The 16,574-nt window shown below is 49.9% G+C and overlaps 2 protein-coding genes across 4 annotated transcripts in view; both read left to right on the top strand.

Annotated features, from left to right (window-relative positions):
- LOC145529828 (serpin A3-5-like) overlaps positions 1 to 16,574 on the top strand; it is a 31,092-nt gene that overhangs the window by 14,384 nt on the left and 134 nt on the right. The window lies entirely within an intron of this gene.
- LOC145529823 (serpin A3-8) lies at positions 37 to 16,526 on the top strand. 2 transcript variants are annotated; one of them, XM_081550564.1, is made up of 4 exons: positions 37 to 1,117; positions 2,966 to 3,239; positions 5,930 to 6,080; positions 7,141 to 7,562. In XM_081550564.1, the coding sequence occupies exons 1-4, from the start codon at positions 427 to 429 to the stop codon at positions 7,333 to 7,335; spliced, it is 1,311 nt and encodes a 436-aa protein (XP_081406690.1). In that variant the 5' UTR covers positions 37 to 426; the 3' UTR covers positions 7,336 to 7,562. The 2 variants fall into 2 exon arrangements, with proteins under 2 accessions (XP_081406690.1, XP_081406689.1); XM_081550563.1 differs by lacking the exons at positions 5,930 to 6,080; positions 7,141 to 7,562 and adding exons at positions 14,841 to 14,991; positions 16,323 to 16,526 and having other exon boundaries at positions 49 to 1,117.

Genomic DNA, 16,574 nt, shown 5'->3' with positions numbered 1-16,574 from the left:
ACCTCGATGGGAGAGCCTCCCTGAGGTCACACCCTTGTCCTCAGAGGCGGGGAGAGGTGCTGTGTCCTCTGATCAGTGCAGGGCTCCTTCCTGGAGGGACAGAGAAGGGATAAAGTTCTAGTGCCCTGTGACGGTGTTAGCTCCCAGGAAGAGGGAGATTGGTCCTCACTGGATAGCACCTCACACCCATCACCAGCTTCCCCACCCTGGAGCCAGGCACCCCAGGCTCCTCACCCTCACTACTCCACTGCTTGCCGTGTGACCTTGGAAAAGCCCCCTTCCCCTCTCTGTGCCCAGTCTCTCCACTGAGGAAATTGGAGCCCAGAACCTCTCCGTGTGTGTTGGGAGCCCAGGAGGGTGGCTACCCCTGGGAGGTCACAGAGGAGCAGGGCTGAGAGAACAGAGACCACTCTGGTGGTACAGAGGATGGGGGCTGGGATGTCATCTGACACCCAGAGACTTAAAGGAGCTTTGTTTTCAGATATGAGGGCAGAGAGAATGTCTCCCTTTCTGGCTCTCGGACTCCTGGTGGCTGGACTCTGCTCCAGTGTCCACTGCCTCCCAGAGAATGTGACCCCAGAAAAACAGCACAAAGGGGCGCCTGTGGATGACCACACATTAGCCTCCAGCAACACCGACTTCGCCTTCAGCCTCTACAAGCAGTTGGCTTTGAAGAACCCCGATAAGAATGTCATCTTCTCCCCTCTGAGCATCTCTGTAGCTTTGGCCTTCCTGTCTCTGGGGGCTCGTGGCCCCACCCTGACGGAGATCCTGGAAGGTCTCATGTTCAACCTCACAGAGACCCCCGAGACAGAAATCCATCAGGGTTTCCAGCACCTCCTGCAGACACTCAATCAACCCAGCAACCAGTTGCAGCTGAGCGTGGGCAATGCCATGTTTGTGCAAGAGCAGCTGAAGCTGCTGGACAAGTTCAGGGAAGATGCCCAGGTGCTGTACTCCTCCGAGGCCTTCTCCACCAACTTCGGGGATCCTGAAGCTGCCAAGAGTCTAATAAATGACTATGTGAAGAATAAAACTCAGGGGAAAATTGTGGACTTGTTCAAGGACCTCGACCCACTCACAAAGATGATTCTGGTGAATTATGTCTACTTTAAAGGTGGGTGCCGGCATTGGTATTCAGAAGGAAATGCACTTTTTTTTTTTTTTTTTTGTGACTTCAGGCTATTTCTGTTCTGGCTCAGCCAACTGTATCATTAGGCAAAATACTATATAGAAGTGGACTTCCCTGGTGGCTCAGTGATAAAGAACCTGCCTGACAATGCAGGAGACATGAGATCGATTCCTGAGTTGGGAAGATTCCCTGGAGGAGGAAATGGCAACCCACTCCAGTATTCTTGCCTTGAAAATCCCATGAACAGAAGAGCCTGGTGGGCTACAGTCCATGGGGTCACAGAGTCAGACAGGACTTAGTGACTGCACACGAGCCCTCAGTTCAGGATGCTGGGGCACCAAGACCCTGCCCCAACCATTGGCTTTGACTGTCTTGGGGTTTTCCAAACTCCAGTGGTCATTGCAGGACTTTAGTGCAGGGGAGCTACTAGCCCTTTGTCTGAGGCAGAGGGAGAGTTTTGTTTTGACTTAATCTTACCCGGCTGCTTAAAGGAAGGACCTTCCCATCCCCATCACTCTTGGATGTGTCCTTCCTGATGAGGTGGGTTGGAGCCCTCAGGAAGCCCTCGGCTGTGCCCACCATGGGGTGGTTCTGACCTCCCGGGGGACTTGGTCTCTGGAGGCTCCCGGTGAGGCCAGTGGTCTTCACGGTGAGACAGACTCTGAGGAGCCTGCGCAGCCCCAGGGTCTTCGTTTGTGCTCTTCTATCAGCTTAGGGTGGAACAGGCCAGGTCACCATCCGGGAGCAGCCTCTGCAGAGGGGAGCCTCCTAGACAGGATCCTCTCCCAGCTTCGGGCTGGTCTGATGCCCGGTCCTGGTGACAGGAGGTCAGCATGGCAAACCTCAGCCTAGATATTCACAAGGGGAGGAGCAGAGGCAGATGGATTTTGCACAGGGAGCCAACTGTGCAATTAGGAACCCAGAGAGGATCACTGAGTCAGAAGTGGTCAGGTGTCTAAGACCCACTAGGTGTGGACCATAAGATTTCCCTGGGCTGGGAGTTCCTGATAGAACCCAGAGCGGCCCTCTGGGGCCACTGTTTTTATCTGTAAATGAAGGCTTAGAACTGAATTGTTCTGAAATATGAATTTAGGGCTGACTTTCCCTGGATTGTTCTTTGTATCTCCTGTGCTTTCTTCTCCTACCATCCCATCCTGAGACTTTTTCCTCCAAAATCTCTTTTCCAGGGGCACTCCAGCCAGCCCTGCTTTCCCCCTGCCCCTGCCTCTAACCATGAGGACAGAGATGGAGGTGGAAACAAAGCAGGAGGTTGGGATGGATACACACTCCATGAAATCCCAGAGCCCTAAATTCCCCTAGAAGTCTCTGCCTCAGTGAGGATCCATCCTCCTGGTGGAGACCCGGGTCCTCTCCTCTGTTGACCCTGCCCTGCCCTGCCCTCCTGGTCCCCGTGTGGCTCCTGCTCCAGCTGGGTTCACAGGCTGTGGGGACGTGTGTCCTCCCTGAAAAGCCAACGACTAACTCCTGGTCACTTGTCCCCTTGAAGGACCAGGAGGTCCTGTATCTCCCCAGGCCCCAGCCTCACTTCTGTCTCTCCCATGCCCTCCACATTCCTGTTGATTGCTCATGTAGAACAATTAACCAGCTTTGCTTCATGTTCCTCTTTTCAATCCTGATCTGTGTTCACTTCCATTCCCAGGGCTTACCTACCTTCCCAGGTGTATGTGCCCACCTGGAACAGCCATCCTTAGAGGCACATGGTATGGGGGGTCTGGTGTGGGAGGGTCTTCCCTCTCAAGGACCAGGGGGCGGGGGAGGGAGAGGGCACAGTCCTTGCAGTCACAGACTCCTCACCTGTCCCTCTGCCTCCAGCCCAGTGGAGGACGCCCTTTGATCCCAAACAAACTTACAAGTCACTGTTCCGTGTGAGCAAGAACAAGACGGTGGAGGTGCCCATGATGAGCATTAGGGGCCTGGTGACCCCTTACTTCCGGGACGAGGAGCTGGGCTGCACACCGGTGGAGCTCACGTACACCAGCAACGACAGCGCCCTCTTCATCCTCCCCGATGAGGGCAAAATGCAGGACCTGGAAGCCAAGCTGAACCCCAAGATGCTGACGAGGTGGCGAGAATCACTGTTCCCCAGGTGACTGTCCCCAGGACCCAGGACTGTGGGCCCACTTGCCTTCTGGGTCCTTTCCCCTCTTCCTGGACTCCTGATCCCCAGCAACAGGGCCTCAGGAATGTCCAGGGGTGTGGGAACTGCTGGGAGAACCCATCCAGGGATGACCTTGCACTTTGCTGCCTGTGTGGCTCTGGGCTTGAATTTCTCCTTCTACAAGATGATGACCTCAGAGAGGACAGTGGCTGAGGTTCCCTCTGCCTCTAACGTGTGTGAGTCATGAGGACCCTCAACACTCATGCACATTCTCTCCATGGCTCCACCCTTTGTAGGTGGAGGGAGGAAGATGGAACCTGAGCTGAGGGCTCAGGTGAGACAGAGGCTGAGGGCCAGCTCTGCATGGTCTTTCCATCATAGTGACTCATTTATTCATTCATCCACTCAACACTGGTTGAACAGATTAATTGAGGACTTGCTATGTCCCAGGGACTATTTTCATAATAATAATAATAATAATAATTTAGACCCTGAGGGTAGGTAGGCAAATAAGCCCCTAGATCCCCACCTTCATAGCACTTACTTTGTAATGGAAGGAGATAGACAAGAAATAAATAAAATAATTAAATTATTTGTTACTTTGAGAGGTGAGAAATGCAGAGATGAGGGATAATAAAGGAAAAAGATAATTACTCCCAGAGGTAGTTTGTGATTGTAAATAGAGTGTCCTTTGTGATGTTTGAGGTGAGGGACTGAGCCATGTGGATGTGTTGGGAAAAGCATTCCTGGCCAAGGGAACAGCCAGTGCAAAGCCTCTGAGGCAGGAGCCAGTCTGGTGTGGTTGAGCATTAGTGAGGCCAGAGCAGCAGAGCAGAGGAGGTGAGAGGGGAAGTTGGGTGAAGTCAGAGAACCCAAGGGGAATTCAGATTACATGGGACCTTGAAGATCCCTTGACTCCCCCCATCTAAGGGAAATGGAAACTTGTCACAAGGTTTTGGCCCAAAGAGTGAATGATCTAAGTGATGCTTTAAAAGGATCACCCAGGGTGCCTAGTGAAGAACTGCCTGCGCAGGATATGCATGGAGGCAGGGAGGCCAGCCAGGAGCCCAGTGGGGTCACCCAGGGGAGTCACTGGGGCTGGACCAGGAGGAGCCGGGACGTGTGGGGAGGGGTTGGGCTCTGGGTTAACTGAGAATAGACACACCGGCCAGGACATGAGATTCAGGAGACCGATCTCAGGGGGACAAGAGATGGAGAGGCAGTGCTGGGCCCAGGGTCTGCAGGGGGCGGGTAGGGAGGGGGTGTGGGCAGCATGAGGGGGCGGGGCCGCCCCCACCGGGGCCGCCCCCACCCAGAGTCCCACTCCCAGGCTTACACTCCCCTGGCCCCTTCCTGTGCTTCTCTGGGGCTCAGCTCCCTGCTGAGAGGCGAGGGGTGTCCTTGACCCTCTGTTCTGAGTGGGGGATCTGCAGACCCAGGGGGGATGAGTGTGGGAGGCACTTTATAAAGCACAGGGGACTGAAGACCTGCCTGCATGTGACCTAGAGGCTGCAGCCCCTTCCTGACTCCTGTCCAGGGGACCTGACACCTTGGGGCTCATGACTCCCAGCCCCTCCTCCCTGTAGATCCCAGGAGACCTCAGGACACGGGACCCTCTCCCCCTGGTTGTGCTCCCTTCCCAAACCTTTCCCCTCCAACACCAAGAGCTACCACAGGGCAGAAATGCAGTGAATAGTGGTAAAAGGAGGGAATATCCACCAGACACATTGATTTACAAGCCCCGAGGGGACATGGATCTGTACATTCCTGGCCCATGGAGGATGTTCAGTAATATCTTATTGAGTAAATGGATAAAAGATGAATGAATAAATGAGGAATGACAATGAGGAGAATCGTTTCCTCTGTGTTCCAAAAGAACCCAGAGCTTAAGGGGAGTCACAGCCTCCTCATATTTGGCATTTGTAAGACCAGGCACCCTGACAAGAGTCTTAAGGGAAATACACAGAGAGAGAGAGAGGCCTGGGTGTGGAAGACAGCATCTCTTGCTCCAATAAACTGCTGGTGGCTCTGCTCAGAAGCAGCAGCCCTACCCCCAAGAAACTCACCAGGAAGGCAAGAGAGAGACTCTGAATAGGATGATTCAGGTCCCCAAGGCCCTTGATTGCAGCCCCCAGCCCCTCATGTCCCCTCCAAGCTCCTGTTCAGCTCCTTCCTTCCCTGCCACCCACACTCAGGCCGCCCTTGTGCTGTGGAACAGCCCCTCCGGCTTCCCACATTCCTGCAACTGTATCCACCTCCTCCTAGGCTCCTCTTCACCCAGTCAGTTCCATCCCCTCCCCTGGGAGTCAGGCTCCATGCCACCTCCTGCAGGAAGCCTTCCTGGTGCCTGTGGAGCAGCCTCGCCAGCACAGTTTCCCAGCAGCTGTGGAATCCATGCTGGAGGAAGGTGTTTCCTGTGCCCTGCAGGCTTGCAGGGGAGGAGCAGGGCCAGGTCCCAACCTCAGTGCACTGCCCCTGGGTTAGACTCCTGCAGACAGGAAAGGATAATTAAGGAATCAGAAAGAGTTGGCCAGATGGGTCTAGAAACTTGAGGAAAGGAGTTGTGTTCCCCCAGTGGTAAGGTGGTGGTTGAAGAGGAAACCACAGAAGACCGAGATGTGAGCTGCGAAGAAGGCGGACGCTGAGTCAGGCACGAGCTCATTTTTCACATTTCCTAGACGGATACAGGAACTCAACCTGCCAAGGTTTTCCACCTCCAGTGACAATAAGCTGAAAGACATACTTTCCCAGCTGGAAATTAAGAAAGTCTTCACCCAGGAGGCGGACCTGTCAGGAATCACAGATGACCACAAGCTAGAGGTTTCCCAGGTGAGTCTGAATTTTGGACAGTTCATCCTTCTTCTAGGAGCTTGAATGGGGACAGACAGGCAAATGCTTGGCTAATTTTGAATTTAGAAATTCCTTGAATTTCCTACAATTCAGTAGCCCTTCCCGGGACTCCCCAAGCCTAGGAGAGCTGGGTTACCATCATATTGGGGGTTGTCCCCACATTCCCTGAAATAGGTGACCCGGATTCCATCACTGGGAAAGACCTGGGGTGATATCAGTGGTGGACCCCATGCCAAGCTCTACTTTTCACTCCTATTGAGGCAAATCCTATAGCCCTCCATTTTCTTCATCTGTAAAAGGAGGTGATAGTTCTTATCCAGCATGCAGAGTCTAGCAGAGCAGGTAAGAAGTAATAAGTACTAACAGTGGCTCAGGGTCATCGTGATGAATATACCCTAAGAGCAGGACGGAAGAATACCACGGGCCCTGGTACTGCGATCCAAGAAGCAGAGAAGTCAGAGTAGATGAGGGGGGCAGGTGCTGGGCAGCCCTGCAGTCTCCCCTGCACCCCACCTGCCAGAGGACCTGGTAAAGGAGACACAGGTGCTAAGAGGCCAGTGGGGTCCAGGGATGGGGAATCACGTCCTAGGCAAAGAAGCCGAGGCCTCAGGGACATGTCAGCTGGGGCAGGAGAGGAGCAAAGCTGTTCCCACCCAAATCTGCTGCTTGGACCTGGAGGACTATGACAGTTCCCTGCAAGAAAAAAAAAAATGCCTCGGCATTGCCCCTGCCCCTACCCTGGGGGGAATTCGGGGGCATCACAGTCTCTGGACTCAGAGAGGGTTCCAGAATCAGGGAGTGCTGGCTCTGTGTCTCTCTAACCCTCGACCCATCACTGACAACCTCACTTTGCACACCTGTGCATCACGATGGCAAACCAGCTGACAGTCTGATGGGAGGACAGACAAACTGAACAGGTTGACAGCACAGTGACAGACCAGGAGCAGGTGGATAAATGTCAGTCCCTAGAGGTGCTCAGAGCCCTGCTCACGCCCTGCCTCCCCCGACTCCAGTGGGTAATGTTCTGGCATCCCTACAGGTGGTCCACAAGGCCATGCTCGATGTGGGTGAGGAGGGCACGGAAGGAGCTGCTGCCACAGGAATCAAGGTGGGAATCACGTCCATAAACAAGATCCCCTTGAGCTTCAACAGGCCCTTCCTGATTGCCATAGTTCTCAAAGACACCCAGAGCATCATCTTTTTGGGGAAAGTCACCAACCCCAGTCAAGCCTAGAGCTCCCCACCGAATGGCGGGTCCACTGAAGAAGGAGCTGGTTGCCCTGGTCCCTCGGAGCAGCCTGACCTCTGTGCACCAAGGAACAGCCCCCCTATCTAACTCCACCCGTTCACCCTTGGGAAGGTGACAGTGACAATGCTGGGGGCCCCTGTGCCCAGAGAGCCTGTGCCCTGCTCAGGAGAAGACGCTGAGCCCTACACCAGCAATAAAGCACCTTCCTTGGACTGGACTCTTTCCTATGTGTCTCCGCCCTGATCTGCCTGACTCCACGCCCTGCTGGTGCCTGGGCCCCAGGGACAAGCCCCTCTGACATCCTACACACACTAGGCCCACTCTACTTCTGAGGCATCTCTGCTTCAGCCTCACCAGCCAGCCCGGGAGCCGGCTTTGTGCCTGTGACCAAGCCCACTGGACCGCAGGCCCAGGACTGGGAGGGGCCCTGCTGCCCGATGCCCACTTCCAGGGGTTCTGATTCCAGGTCCAAGTTCACTCCTCCCTCCCCAGGACCTGGGATGTGCCCTCGTGCTCACGTGCAAGGGGCTCCAACCCTGACCTCTTCTGGCACAGCCCCTGGACCCCTCTTTCCTGTAGCTGAGCTGGGCCTTCCTCCCCCCAGGATCACCCCTCTGCCCCCCAGCACCCCAACCTGGGAGACCAGCTACTTCCAGGTCCCCAGCCAAGCTCCTCCACCTCCTGGCCAGTTCCACCTACTCCCCTGACAGTGGATCCCCATCAGCAGGCAGAAGAGGTGTCCTGGGAATGAAAGAGCAGTAAACACACACCTGCAGTAAGAGCAACACCCAGCCCCGCCTCCCCTCACTGTGATCAGGGACTCGGTCATCTCCAGGGAGAACAGCTCCAGGCAAGAATGACGTCATCCACAAAAGAAGGGCTGAGGTCTCTCTGCCAGGCAGCCTGCTCAGACTGCTACCTGAAATAACCCATTTAGTCCTTGAGCTGATCACACGAGATACTTGCTGTTCCTCATCCCGTTTTACCAATGAGGAAATAGAGGAACAGAGAGGCTCTGTAATTCCCTAAAGGCCATACTGCTAGAGATTATTGCAGGCAGGATATTATCCTAACCAGGTGGATGTCAGAGGAACACTCTAAACCACAAAGCCATTTTGCCCATAAGGATTTTCAGCTATGGTCCTCGTGGGACTTAGGATATAATGGGGAAGATGGGTGATGAACAAGGAGGCTGAGAGGGGAGGACCAAACTCAATGGGAAGTCAGGGAAGGCTTCCTGGAGGAAGGGATCTCAGTTCTGCCAGTAGAGGAAAAGTAGGTTGAGGGTAAACAGAATGGAGAATGTTTCTAGCTAGGAAAAAGAAAAATGAGTGGGACCGTATCAAGGGAAAGAAACTGGGCACAACTGGAGCAGGATGTGGAGGGGCTGCAGAGAGGTTGGGGCCATGATGGAGCCTCTGGAGAACCAGGGCCCTGGAACTCAGCAAGGATTCTGGGACGTTTCCATAGAGTCCTAGGAAGCTTTAAAGGGATTTAAACAGAAGGTCGATGTGAGGAGAAATGACTGGTAGGAAAATGACTCCAGCTGATATATAGAGAAGAGATTCAGGGCCAGGACAGGATGCAGGCTGGGCTTTAAAGGGGATGTTGCAGGAAATGGGGCCAAAGTGGTCCAGGTTGTAGAGGGAGAGGAGGGATGAGTGGAGAGCAGGGTTCACATCTTTGATCTTGCCTGCTAGGAGCTTGGCTTATGACTCTTGCAAATGTCATGATGTCATGGTAGCTTCTTCATTTTGGCTAGAGTGCTTTTTAAATAGTAATGAATAATCTACTGACCTTTCTACTTCAATGCAGTGTGAACAGAAAAGTCAATAGGTGCTCAGCAGAAAGCGTGCTTGCAAAACTTTTGTAATTCAAAAACCTTGTCCTTCCTGAGCTGGCTTGGTGGTAAGGGTGGCACACAGGTAGCCTCCAAACTGAGTGCAGAGGCAGGAATTTTATGGGTTAAAGGCCGTGTGAGCCAGACTTAATTTTCTCCCAGCTTTGTTCATTTTGACTTTGTTTTTAATTGGTTCATCCATTGCCTACACATAAACACAACCAGTCTCACTTTTCCTTGACTTCTCAGGATCTTTGATTCTTTCTCCTGATGTTCACTAAAGGGAGGGTGCAGCAGGGGCTATGATGAGATACATGGTTTCATCCATTCATTTGTTTATTCATTCATTCATTCATTCATTCATTCTCTTGGAGTGCCCACTTCATGCCAAGGGTCTATTAAGTACTGGTGAATAAAGCACAATCCTGCCCTCAATGATTTTTTTGCATTTTTTAGATTTTTATTACAGAAGAATTCAGATACATACAAAAATAAAGAGGATGGCATAATGACCCCCACACACACATAACAGCAGCTTCAGTCATTATCAGTATAGGGCCAGCATCATTTTTCTCTAATTCTCAATCACTTTCCCTCTTTTTATTGTTTTGAAGCAAATCTTTTAACTATAAGAATTTTTTTTTGTTGTTGTTGTTTTTTAAAGTTTTTTTTTTTTATAAATTTATTTATTTTAGTTGGGGGCTAATTACTTTACAATATTGTAATAGTTTTTGCCATACATTGACATGAATCAGCCATGGGTTTACATGTGTTCCCCTTCCTGGACCCCCCACCCACCTCCCTCCCCATCCCATCCCTCTGGGTCATCCCATTGCCCCGGCCCTGAGCCCTTGTCTCATGCATCGAACATGGAATGGTGTTCTGTTTCACATATGATAATATACATATTTCAATGCTATTCTCCCAGAACGTCCCACCCTCACCTTCTCCCTCAGAGTCCATAAAATTGTTCTATGCATCTGTGTCTCTTATTCTGTCTCGCATATAGGGTTATCGTTACCATCTTTCAAATTCCATATATATGCATTAGTATACTGTATTGTTGTTTTTCTTTCTGGCTTACTTCACTCTGTATAATGGGCTCCAGTTTCATCCATCTCAGTAGAACCGATTCAAATGTATTTTTTTAATGGCTGAGTAATATTCCATTGTGTATATGTACCACAGCTTCCTTGTCCATTCGTCTGCTGATGGACATCTAGGTTGCTTCCATGTCCTGGCTATTGTAAACAGTGCTGCGATGAACATTGGGGTACATGCGTCTCTTTCAATTCTGGTTTCCTCGGTGTATATGCCCAGCAGTGGGATTGCTGGGTCATATGGCAGTTCTATTCCCAGTTTTTTAAGGAATCTCCACACCGTTCTCCATAGTGGCTGTACTAGTTTGCATTCCCACCAACAGTGTAAGAGGGTTCCCTTTTCTCCACACCCTCTCCAGCATTTATTGCTTGTAGACTTTTGGATAGCAGCCATTCTGACTGGTGTGAAATGATACCTCATTGTGGTTTTGATTTGCATTTCTCTAATAATGAGTGATGTTGAGCATCTTTTCATGTGTTTGTTAGCCATCTGTATGTCTTCTTTGGAGAAATGTCTCTAACTATAAGAATTTTAAAAGTCATACCCAAAATAGTACATCATACTTTGAAAATCAAACATAATTCTTTAATATTTTCAAATATCAAGTCTTTGCTTCCCTCAGTGGTTCCCAAATGTTTGTTTTTTTTTTTAATTGATTTCTTTCAATTAGAATCCAAACAATGTCTACACAGGGAGTTTAGTTATCCTACATCAAATTCTCTCTTCTTTCTCTCTGAAATTGAAATGATATTTAAATACCAAAACATTAAACATTTTAAAGTGTAAAATTCAATGGCAGTTGGTACATTCCCAGTGCTGTGCAATCATCACTACGTTTTACTTTCCCACTTTTTAAAAATCATCTCTAAAGGATACCCCAGGGTTCCCCGTGGGTTCATTGGTATAGAATTTACCTGCAATGCAGGAGATGTGGGTTTGATTCCTGGATAAGGAAGATCCCCTGGAGAAGGAAATGGCAACCCACTCTAGTGTTCTTGCCTGGGAAATCCCATGGACAGAGGAGCCCGGTGGGCTACAGTCCATGGGGATTGCCAAAGAGAATCGGACACAACTAAATGACTAAGCAAAAAAGGAGACCCCATACCCGTTAAGCTCTCACTCTCCACTATTGCCTTCCCCCAACCCTAATAAGTAATTGCTAATATGCTTTCTATGTCTCCAGACTTAATGTCTGCACATTTTCTATAAAGGGGATCATACAATATGTGATCTTTCATCCCTGGCTTCATTCACTTAGCTTGATGCTTTCAATGTTCATCCCTGCGGTATGTGTGTCAGCCCTTCATTCCTTTTTATGGCTGAATTCCATTGGCTGAATTCGGTCCATTGTCTGAATATATCATATTCTGTTTATCCATTTGTCAGCTGATGGTCATTTGTCTGTTTCAGGTTTCTAGCAGCCATGCTACTGCAAACATTCAGGTACAGGCTGTTATGTGAAAATATGTTTTCATTTTTCTTGGGTGTGTACATGGGAATGGAATTGCTGGGTTATATGGTAACTCTACTTTTAGTTCCTTGAGGAACCACCAAGCTGATTTCCACAGCAGCTGCATCGTTTTACATTTTCACCAGCAGTGTATGAGGGTTCTAACTTCTCCGTATTCTTGACAACAGTGGTTGTTTATTTATCATTATTATTGCTATTATATATTATTACCATTATCATCATTATTCTAGTAGATATCAGGTGGTATCTCATTGTGCTTTTTACTTGCATTTCTCTATGTATGAATGATGATCAGATTTTTTTCTGACCAGGTGGCTTCCATGGTGGCTCTAGTAAAAAGAATCCTCCTGCCAATGCAGGAGATGCAAGAGACACAGGTTTGATCCCTGGGTTGGGAAGATTCTCTGGAGAAGGGAATGGCAACCCACTCCAGTATTCTTGCCTGGAAAATTCTACAGACAGAGGAGCCTGGTGGGCTAGAATCCTTGGGGTCGGACACAACTGAGCACACACACACATACAGATTTTGTTCAGTCCTTATCGGCTATTTGTGTATCTTCTTCGGAAATGACATTCAAATCCTCTGTTTAGTTTTTCATTGGATTGTTTTACTGTTGAGTTGTAAGTATTCTTTAAGTATTCTAGATGCAATTTTCTCATCAGATATTTGATTTATAAATATTTTCTCTCATTTTGTAATTTGTCTTTTTGCTCTCTTGATAGTGTCTTTTGATGCAAAAAAAATTCTAATTTTGAAAAAGTTCAATTTATCTCCTTTTTTGTTGTTGCTCATGATTTTTGGTGTCAGGTTTTAGAATCCATTGCCAAATCCAAGGATGTTAATTTTGCTTTTCTCTGATATTTATGGGTTTAGTTGTTATACTTAGGTCTTTGAACTATTTTGAGTAAAGCTTTTAAAAATATACATTTCTTTATTTAGCTACACAGGGTCTTAGCTGCAGCACATGAGATCTAGTTCCCTGACCAGGGATTGAACCTCGGCTCCCCACATCGGGGGGGGGTGTGTGTGAAGTTCTAGCCACTGAACCATCGGGGAAATCCCTGAGTTAAGTTTTATACATGGTTTGAGATAGAAGTCCACCTGACCCACTCTGTTAACAAAGAATAAAGCACAATATGTATTTTAACTACAAGTTTACTCATCAGTGCCTGTTACTACACTCAAAACTCTTCAAGAGTGGGGACTCTGACACTTTTGTACAGGATTATATTCTCAAAAAGGTTACAGGAGTTAAGCCTGAATATACATTGGAAGGACTGATGCTGAGCAAACTTCGGGAGTTGGTGATGGACAGGGAAGCCTGGGGTGCTACAGCCCGTGGGATCTCAAAGAGTTGGACGTGACTTAGCAACTGAGCAACAATGACAGGGGTTAACATACTCAATAAATACTTAATGAGTGAATAAGTGTTGGCTTAAAGCTCAACATTCAGAAAACTAAGATAATGGCATCTGGTCCCATCACTTCATGGCAAATAGATGGGGAAACAGTGGCTGACTTTATTTTATCTTTGGGGGCTCAGTGAATAGCTGTAAATGGACAGAACATTCATCAGACACCTTGATTTACAAGCACTGAAGGGACATGGATCTACACACTCCTGGCCCATGGAGGACGTTCAGTAAGTCCCTGCCCAGCCCCACCGCTCCCTGCAGCCAACCTTCAGGCTGCCCTCATGCTGTGGAGTGGCCCCTCTTGCTTCCCTCTTTCCTACAAGTACGTTTTCCTGCCTCCTGCCCTCCTCTTCACCCAGCCAGCTTAGTCCTCTCCTTGGGATCCAGGCTGGATGCCACCTCCTGCAGGAAGCCTTCCTGGTGCCCGTGAAGCAGCCCCACCGGCATAGTCTTCCAGCAGCTATGGATCCCTATTGGAGTGAAGGTATCTCCGTGCCCTGCAGGCTTGCAGGGGAGGAGCAGGGCTCTTATGAAATTCAAGTTTGGGCTGCTGGCCACCAAGAATCCAGTACTGGAGAGACAAGTGTTGGTTGGAGAAGGAAAGCTTGCTTTATTCAGGAGGCTGACAACATGGGGAGAAATTGGATTCATTTCCTAGAACCAGTTCCTAAGACTCTGGTTGACCATGAAAGTTTTTAAAGGGAAAAAGGGGACGTAATCTCAGTTAACCATCGAGGTAATGGGTCAGATTCTTCCCCATCTCCCACTGAGGACACACCTGGGACTCCTTGTGATCTTTTTTAGATGCTGTCTTGTTCACAGGATCTGCTTCCCAGATACTGAAGGGGAATCTGGGGAAAGGATCTAGTCACCTGCTAATTCCTTATTCTTCATTTCTACTTCTTTAATCAAAGAAAAGGATCCACAGATTACTTAAGGCACTGTGTGATCAAGAGCTTTTGAAAGGGGTGCTTAGACCAGAGGGTAGTTAAGCATGGGGGCACCTGGTGAAAATGTTTAAGCTATAGCTTTGGACTTCTCTGGTGGTACAGTGATTAGGAATCTGCCTACCAGTGCAGGGGGCAAGGCTTTGATCCCTGCTCTGGGAAGATCCCACATGTCGTGGAGCAATTAAGCCAGTGCACCACAACCACTGAAGTCCAAGTGCCTAGAGAGCCTGTGCTCCAGAAGCAGAGAAGCCACTGCCGTGAGAAACCTGTACGCCGCAAAAAGAGTAGCCCCTGTACGCCGCAAAAAGAGTAGCCCCCACCCGCCTCAACTAGAGAAGGCCAGGGGGTAGCAATGAAGACCCAGAGCAACCACAAAGAATTCATATGCGTCGCTTTGCTAGAATGAAAGACAAAAAGGCCACTGTCAGTGACCTGCTTCCTGCAAAGAGGGGCTTGAGGAGTTTACAAGGTCAGGCCCAGGAACCACCACAGCCCAGCCCTGGCACGCTACCTACATGTTAGACTCCTGCAGAAGTGAATGGATAATGAATGAATTAAGGAGAGTTAACCCAACGGGTCTAGAAACTGAGGAAGGGGTACTCATCACAGGGAGAAGGAATGGTAGAGAGAAAACCAGACATGCTGTGAGCTGGGAGAAAGGCAGGCAAGCACGGAGTCAAGCGAACGTTCAAGGTTTTATCTCACTTCCTAGATGGATGTGTGACCTCCACCTGCCAAAGTTCTCCATCTCCAGGGACTATCATCTGGATGACATCCTTCCCCAGCTGGGTGTGACGAAAGTCTTCACCCACAAGGCTGACCTGTCACAAGTGACAGGGGCCCAGAACAGGGCAGTTTCCCAGGTAGGTTTTCAACTTCTGACAATACATCCTCTGCATCAAAGCTTGAAAAGTGAAGGTCAGGCAGATTTTGGATAATCTTGAATTTGCAAAATAACTGCATTTCTCATTATAAAATCACCCTCACTCTAAAATCCTCAAGCCAAGGACAGCTGTGGTCCAACAGTGCAGGGGCCTGGTCCCCGTTTTCCCTAAGTGTAATGTGACCCAGCCCAGTCACTGGAAAGACCCTGCTGGGGGGTCAGCAGTGAATCCCCACCCTAAGCTCCAATGTGAGGCTTCCCTGGTGGCTCAGAGGGTCAAGAAACTACCTGCAATGAGAGAGACCCGGGTTGGATCCCTGGGTCTGGAAGATGCCCTTTGAGAAGGGAATGGCCTCCCACTCCAGTATTCTTGCCTGGGAAATCCCACGGACAGAGGAGTCTGGTGAGCTATAGTCTGTGGGGGCCCAAAGAGTCAGACACGACTGAGCGACTAACACTTTATTTCAACTTTCATGCTCCAATTATACTGCCCATGGCAGCAAATAACTAAAGTCCTCTACCCCTGTATCTTGTCATTTTTAAAAGGAACGTGATACTTCTTGGCTCATGTGCAGAGCCCAGCAGAGAAGGTAAGAGATGATAATTACTAACAATGGCTCAGGGCTGTTGTGATGAAAATGCACTATGAGCAACTAGAGAAGAACACCAGGGGTCCTGGTACTGCGATCCCAGAAACAGAGAAGCTAGAGTGAATCTGGGAGCAGGGGGACAGGGAAGGGCGGTGACTGGACAGCCCTGCAGTCTCCCCTGCACCCCACCTGCCAGAGGACCTGGTAAAGGAGACACAGGGGCTATGGGGCCTCATGGTCCAGGGCTGGGAAGCCAAGCCTAGGCAAGGTAGCTGAGGGCTCAGGGACATGTCAGCTGGGGCAGCAGAGGAGCAGAAAGCAGTGCTCGCCCATCTGCTGCTTTGACATGGAGGGACTGTGGACAGTTGCTGAAATAAAAGTGCCTTGACACGGCCCCTCCCCCTGCACTAGGGGGTGTTTGGGGGACAGCACAGTCTGTGGATCGGACAGAGGGGGATCCAGATCAGGGAGCCACTGCTCTTTTGCTTCTCTGACCCTGGGCCCAGGACTTAAAGCCTTTGACTGCGCTTTGCACAGCCGTGGGTCACGTCTACGTGAACTGGCTGACAGGTTTGTTGGGAGGACAAACTGAACAGGTTAACAGCAGAGTGACAGGTCAGCGACAGAAGGTGGGTGACTGGCAGCCCCCTTAGAGGCGCTTTGTGACTGCTCACCTCCTCCCACCCCGTCTCCAGTGGGTACTGCTCTGGTGTCCCGACAGGTGGTCCACAGCACTGCGCTGGACGTGGGGGAGCTGGGCACAGAAGGAGCTGCTGCCACAAGAAGTAAAGCTAACCTGTTCTCTGGATTCATATGCCCAGTGATCACGGTGCGTTTCAATAGGCCATTTCTATTTTCCATACTCAGCAAAGATTCTCAGAGCACCATCTTTTTGGGCAAAGTCATCAACCCCAGTCAAGCCTAGAGCTCTGCTCTGAGTGGTAAGGAACTGGGTGCCCAGGTCCCTTGGGAC

Source organism: Giraffa tippelskirchi, chromosome 12 (genome assembly GCF_054371585.1).
Source record: "Giraffa tippelskirchi isolate mGirTip1 chromosome 12, T2T-mGirTip1v1.2.pri, whole genome shotgun sequence".
NCBI lineage: Eukaryota > Metazoa > Chordata > Mammalia > Artiodactyla > Giraffidae > Giraffa > Giraffa tippelskirchi.
Note: the sequence above shows the minus strand (reverse complement) of the source record. Positions and strands in the feature narration are given on the sequence as shown.

Bases quoted from the DNA above. Each gene is read 5' to 3' on its own strand.
- LOC145529823 (XM_081550563.1), top strand. From the start codon at position 427: ATGGGGGCTGGGATGTCATCTGACACCCAGAGACTTAAAGGAGCTTTG. The intron at 1,118-2,965 runs GTGGGTGCCGGC...CTCTGCCTCCAG, and splicing joins GAATTATGTCTACTTTAAAG to CCCAGTGGAGGACGCCCTTT. The intron at 3,240-14,840 runs GTGACTGTCCCC...CTCACTTCCTAG, and splicing joins CGAGAATCACTGTTCCCCAG to ATGGATGTGTGACCTCCACC.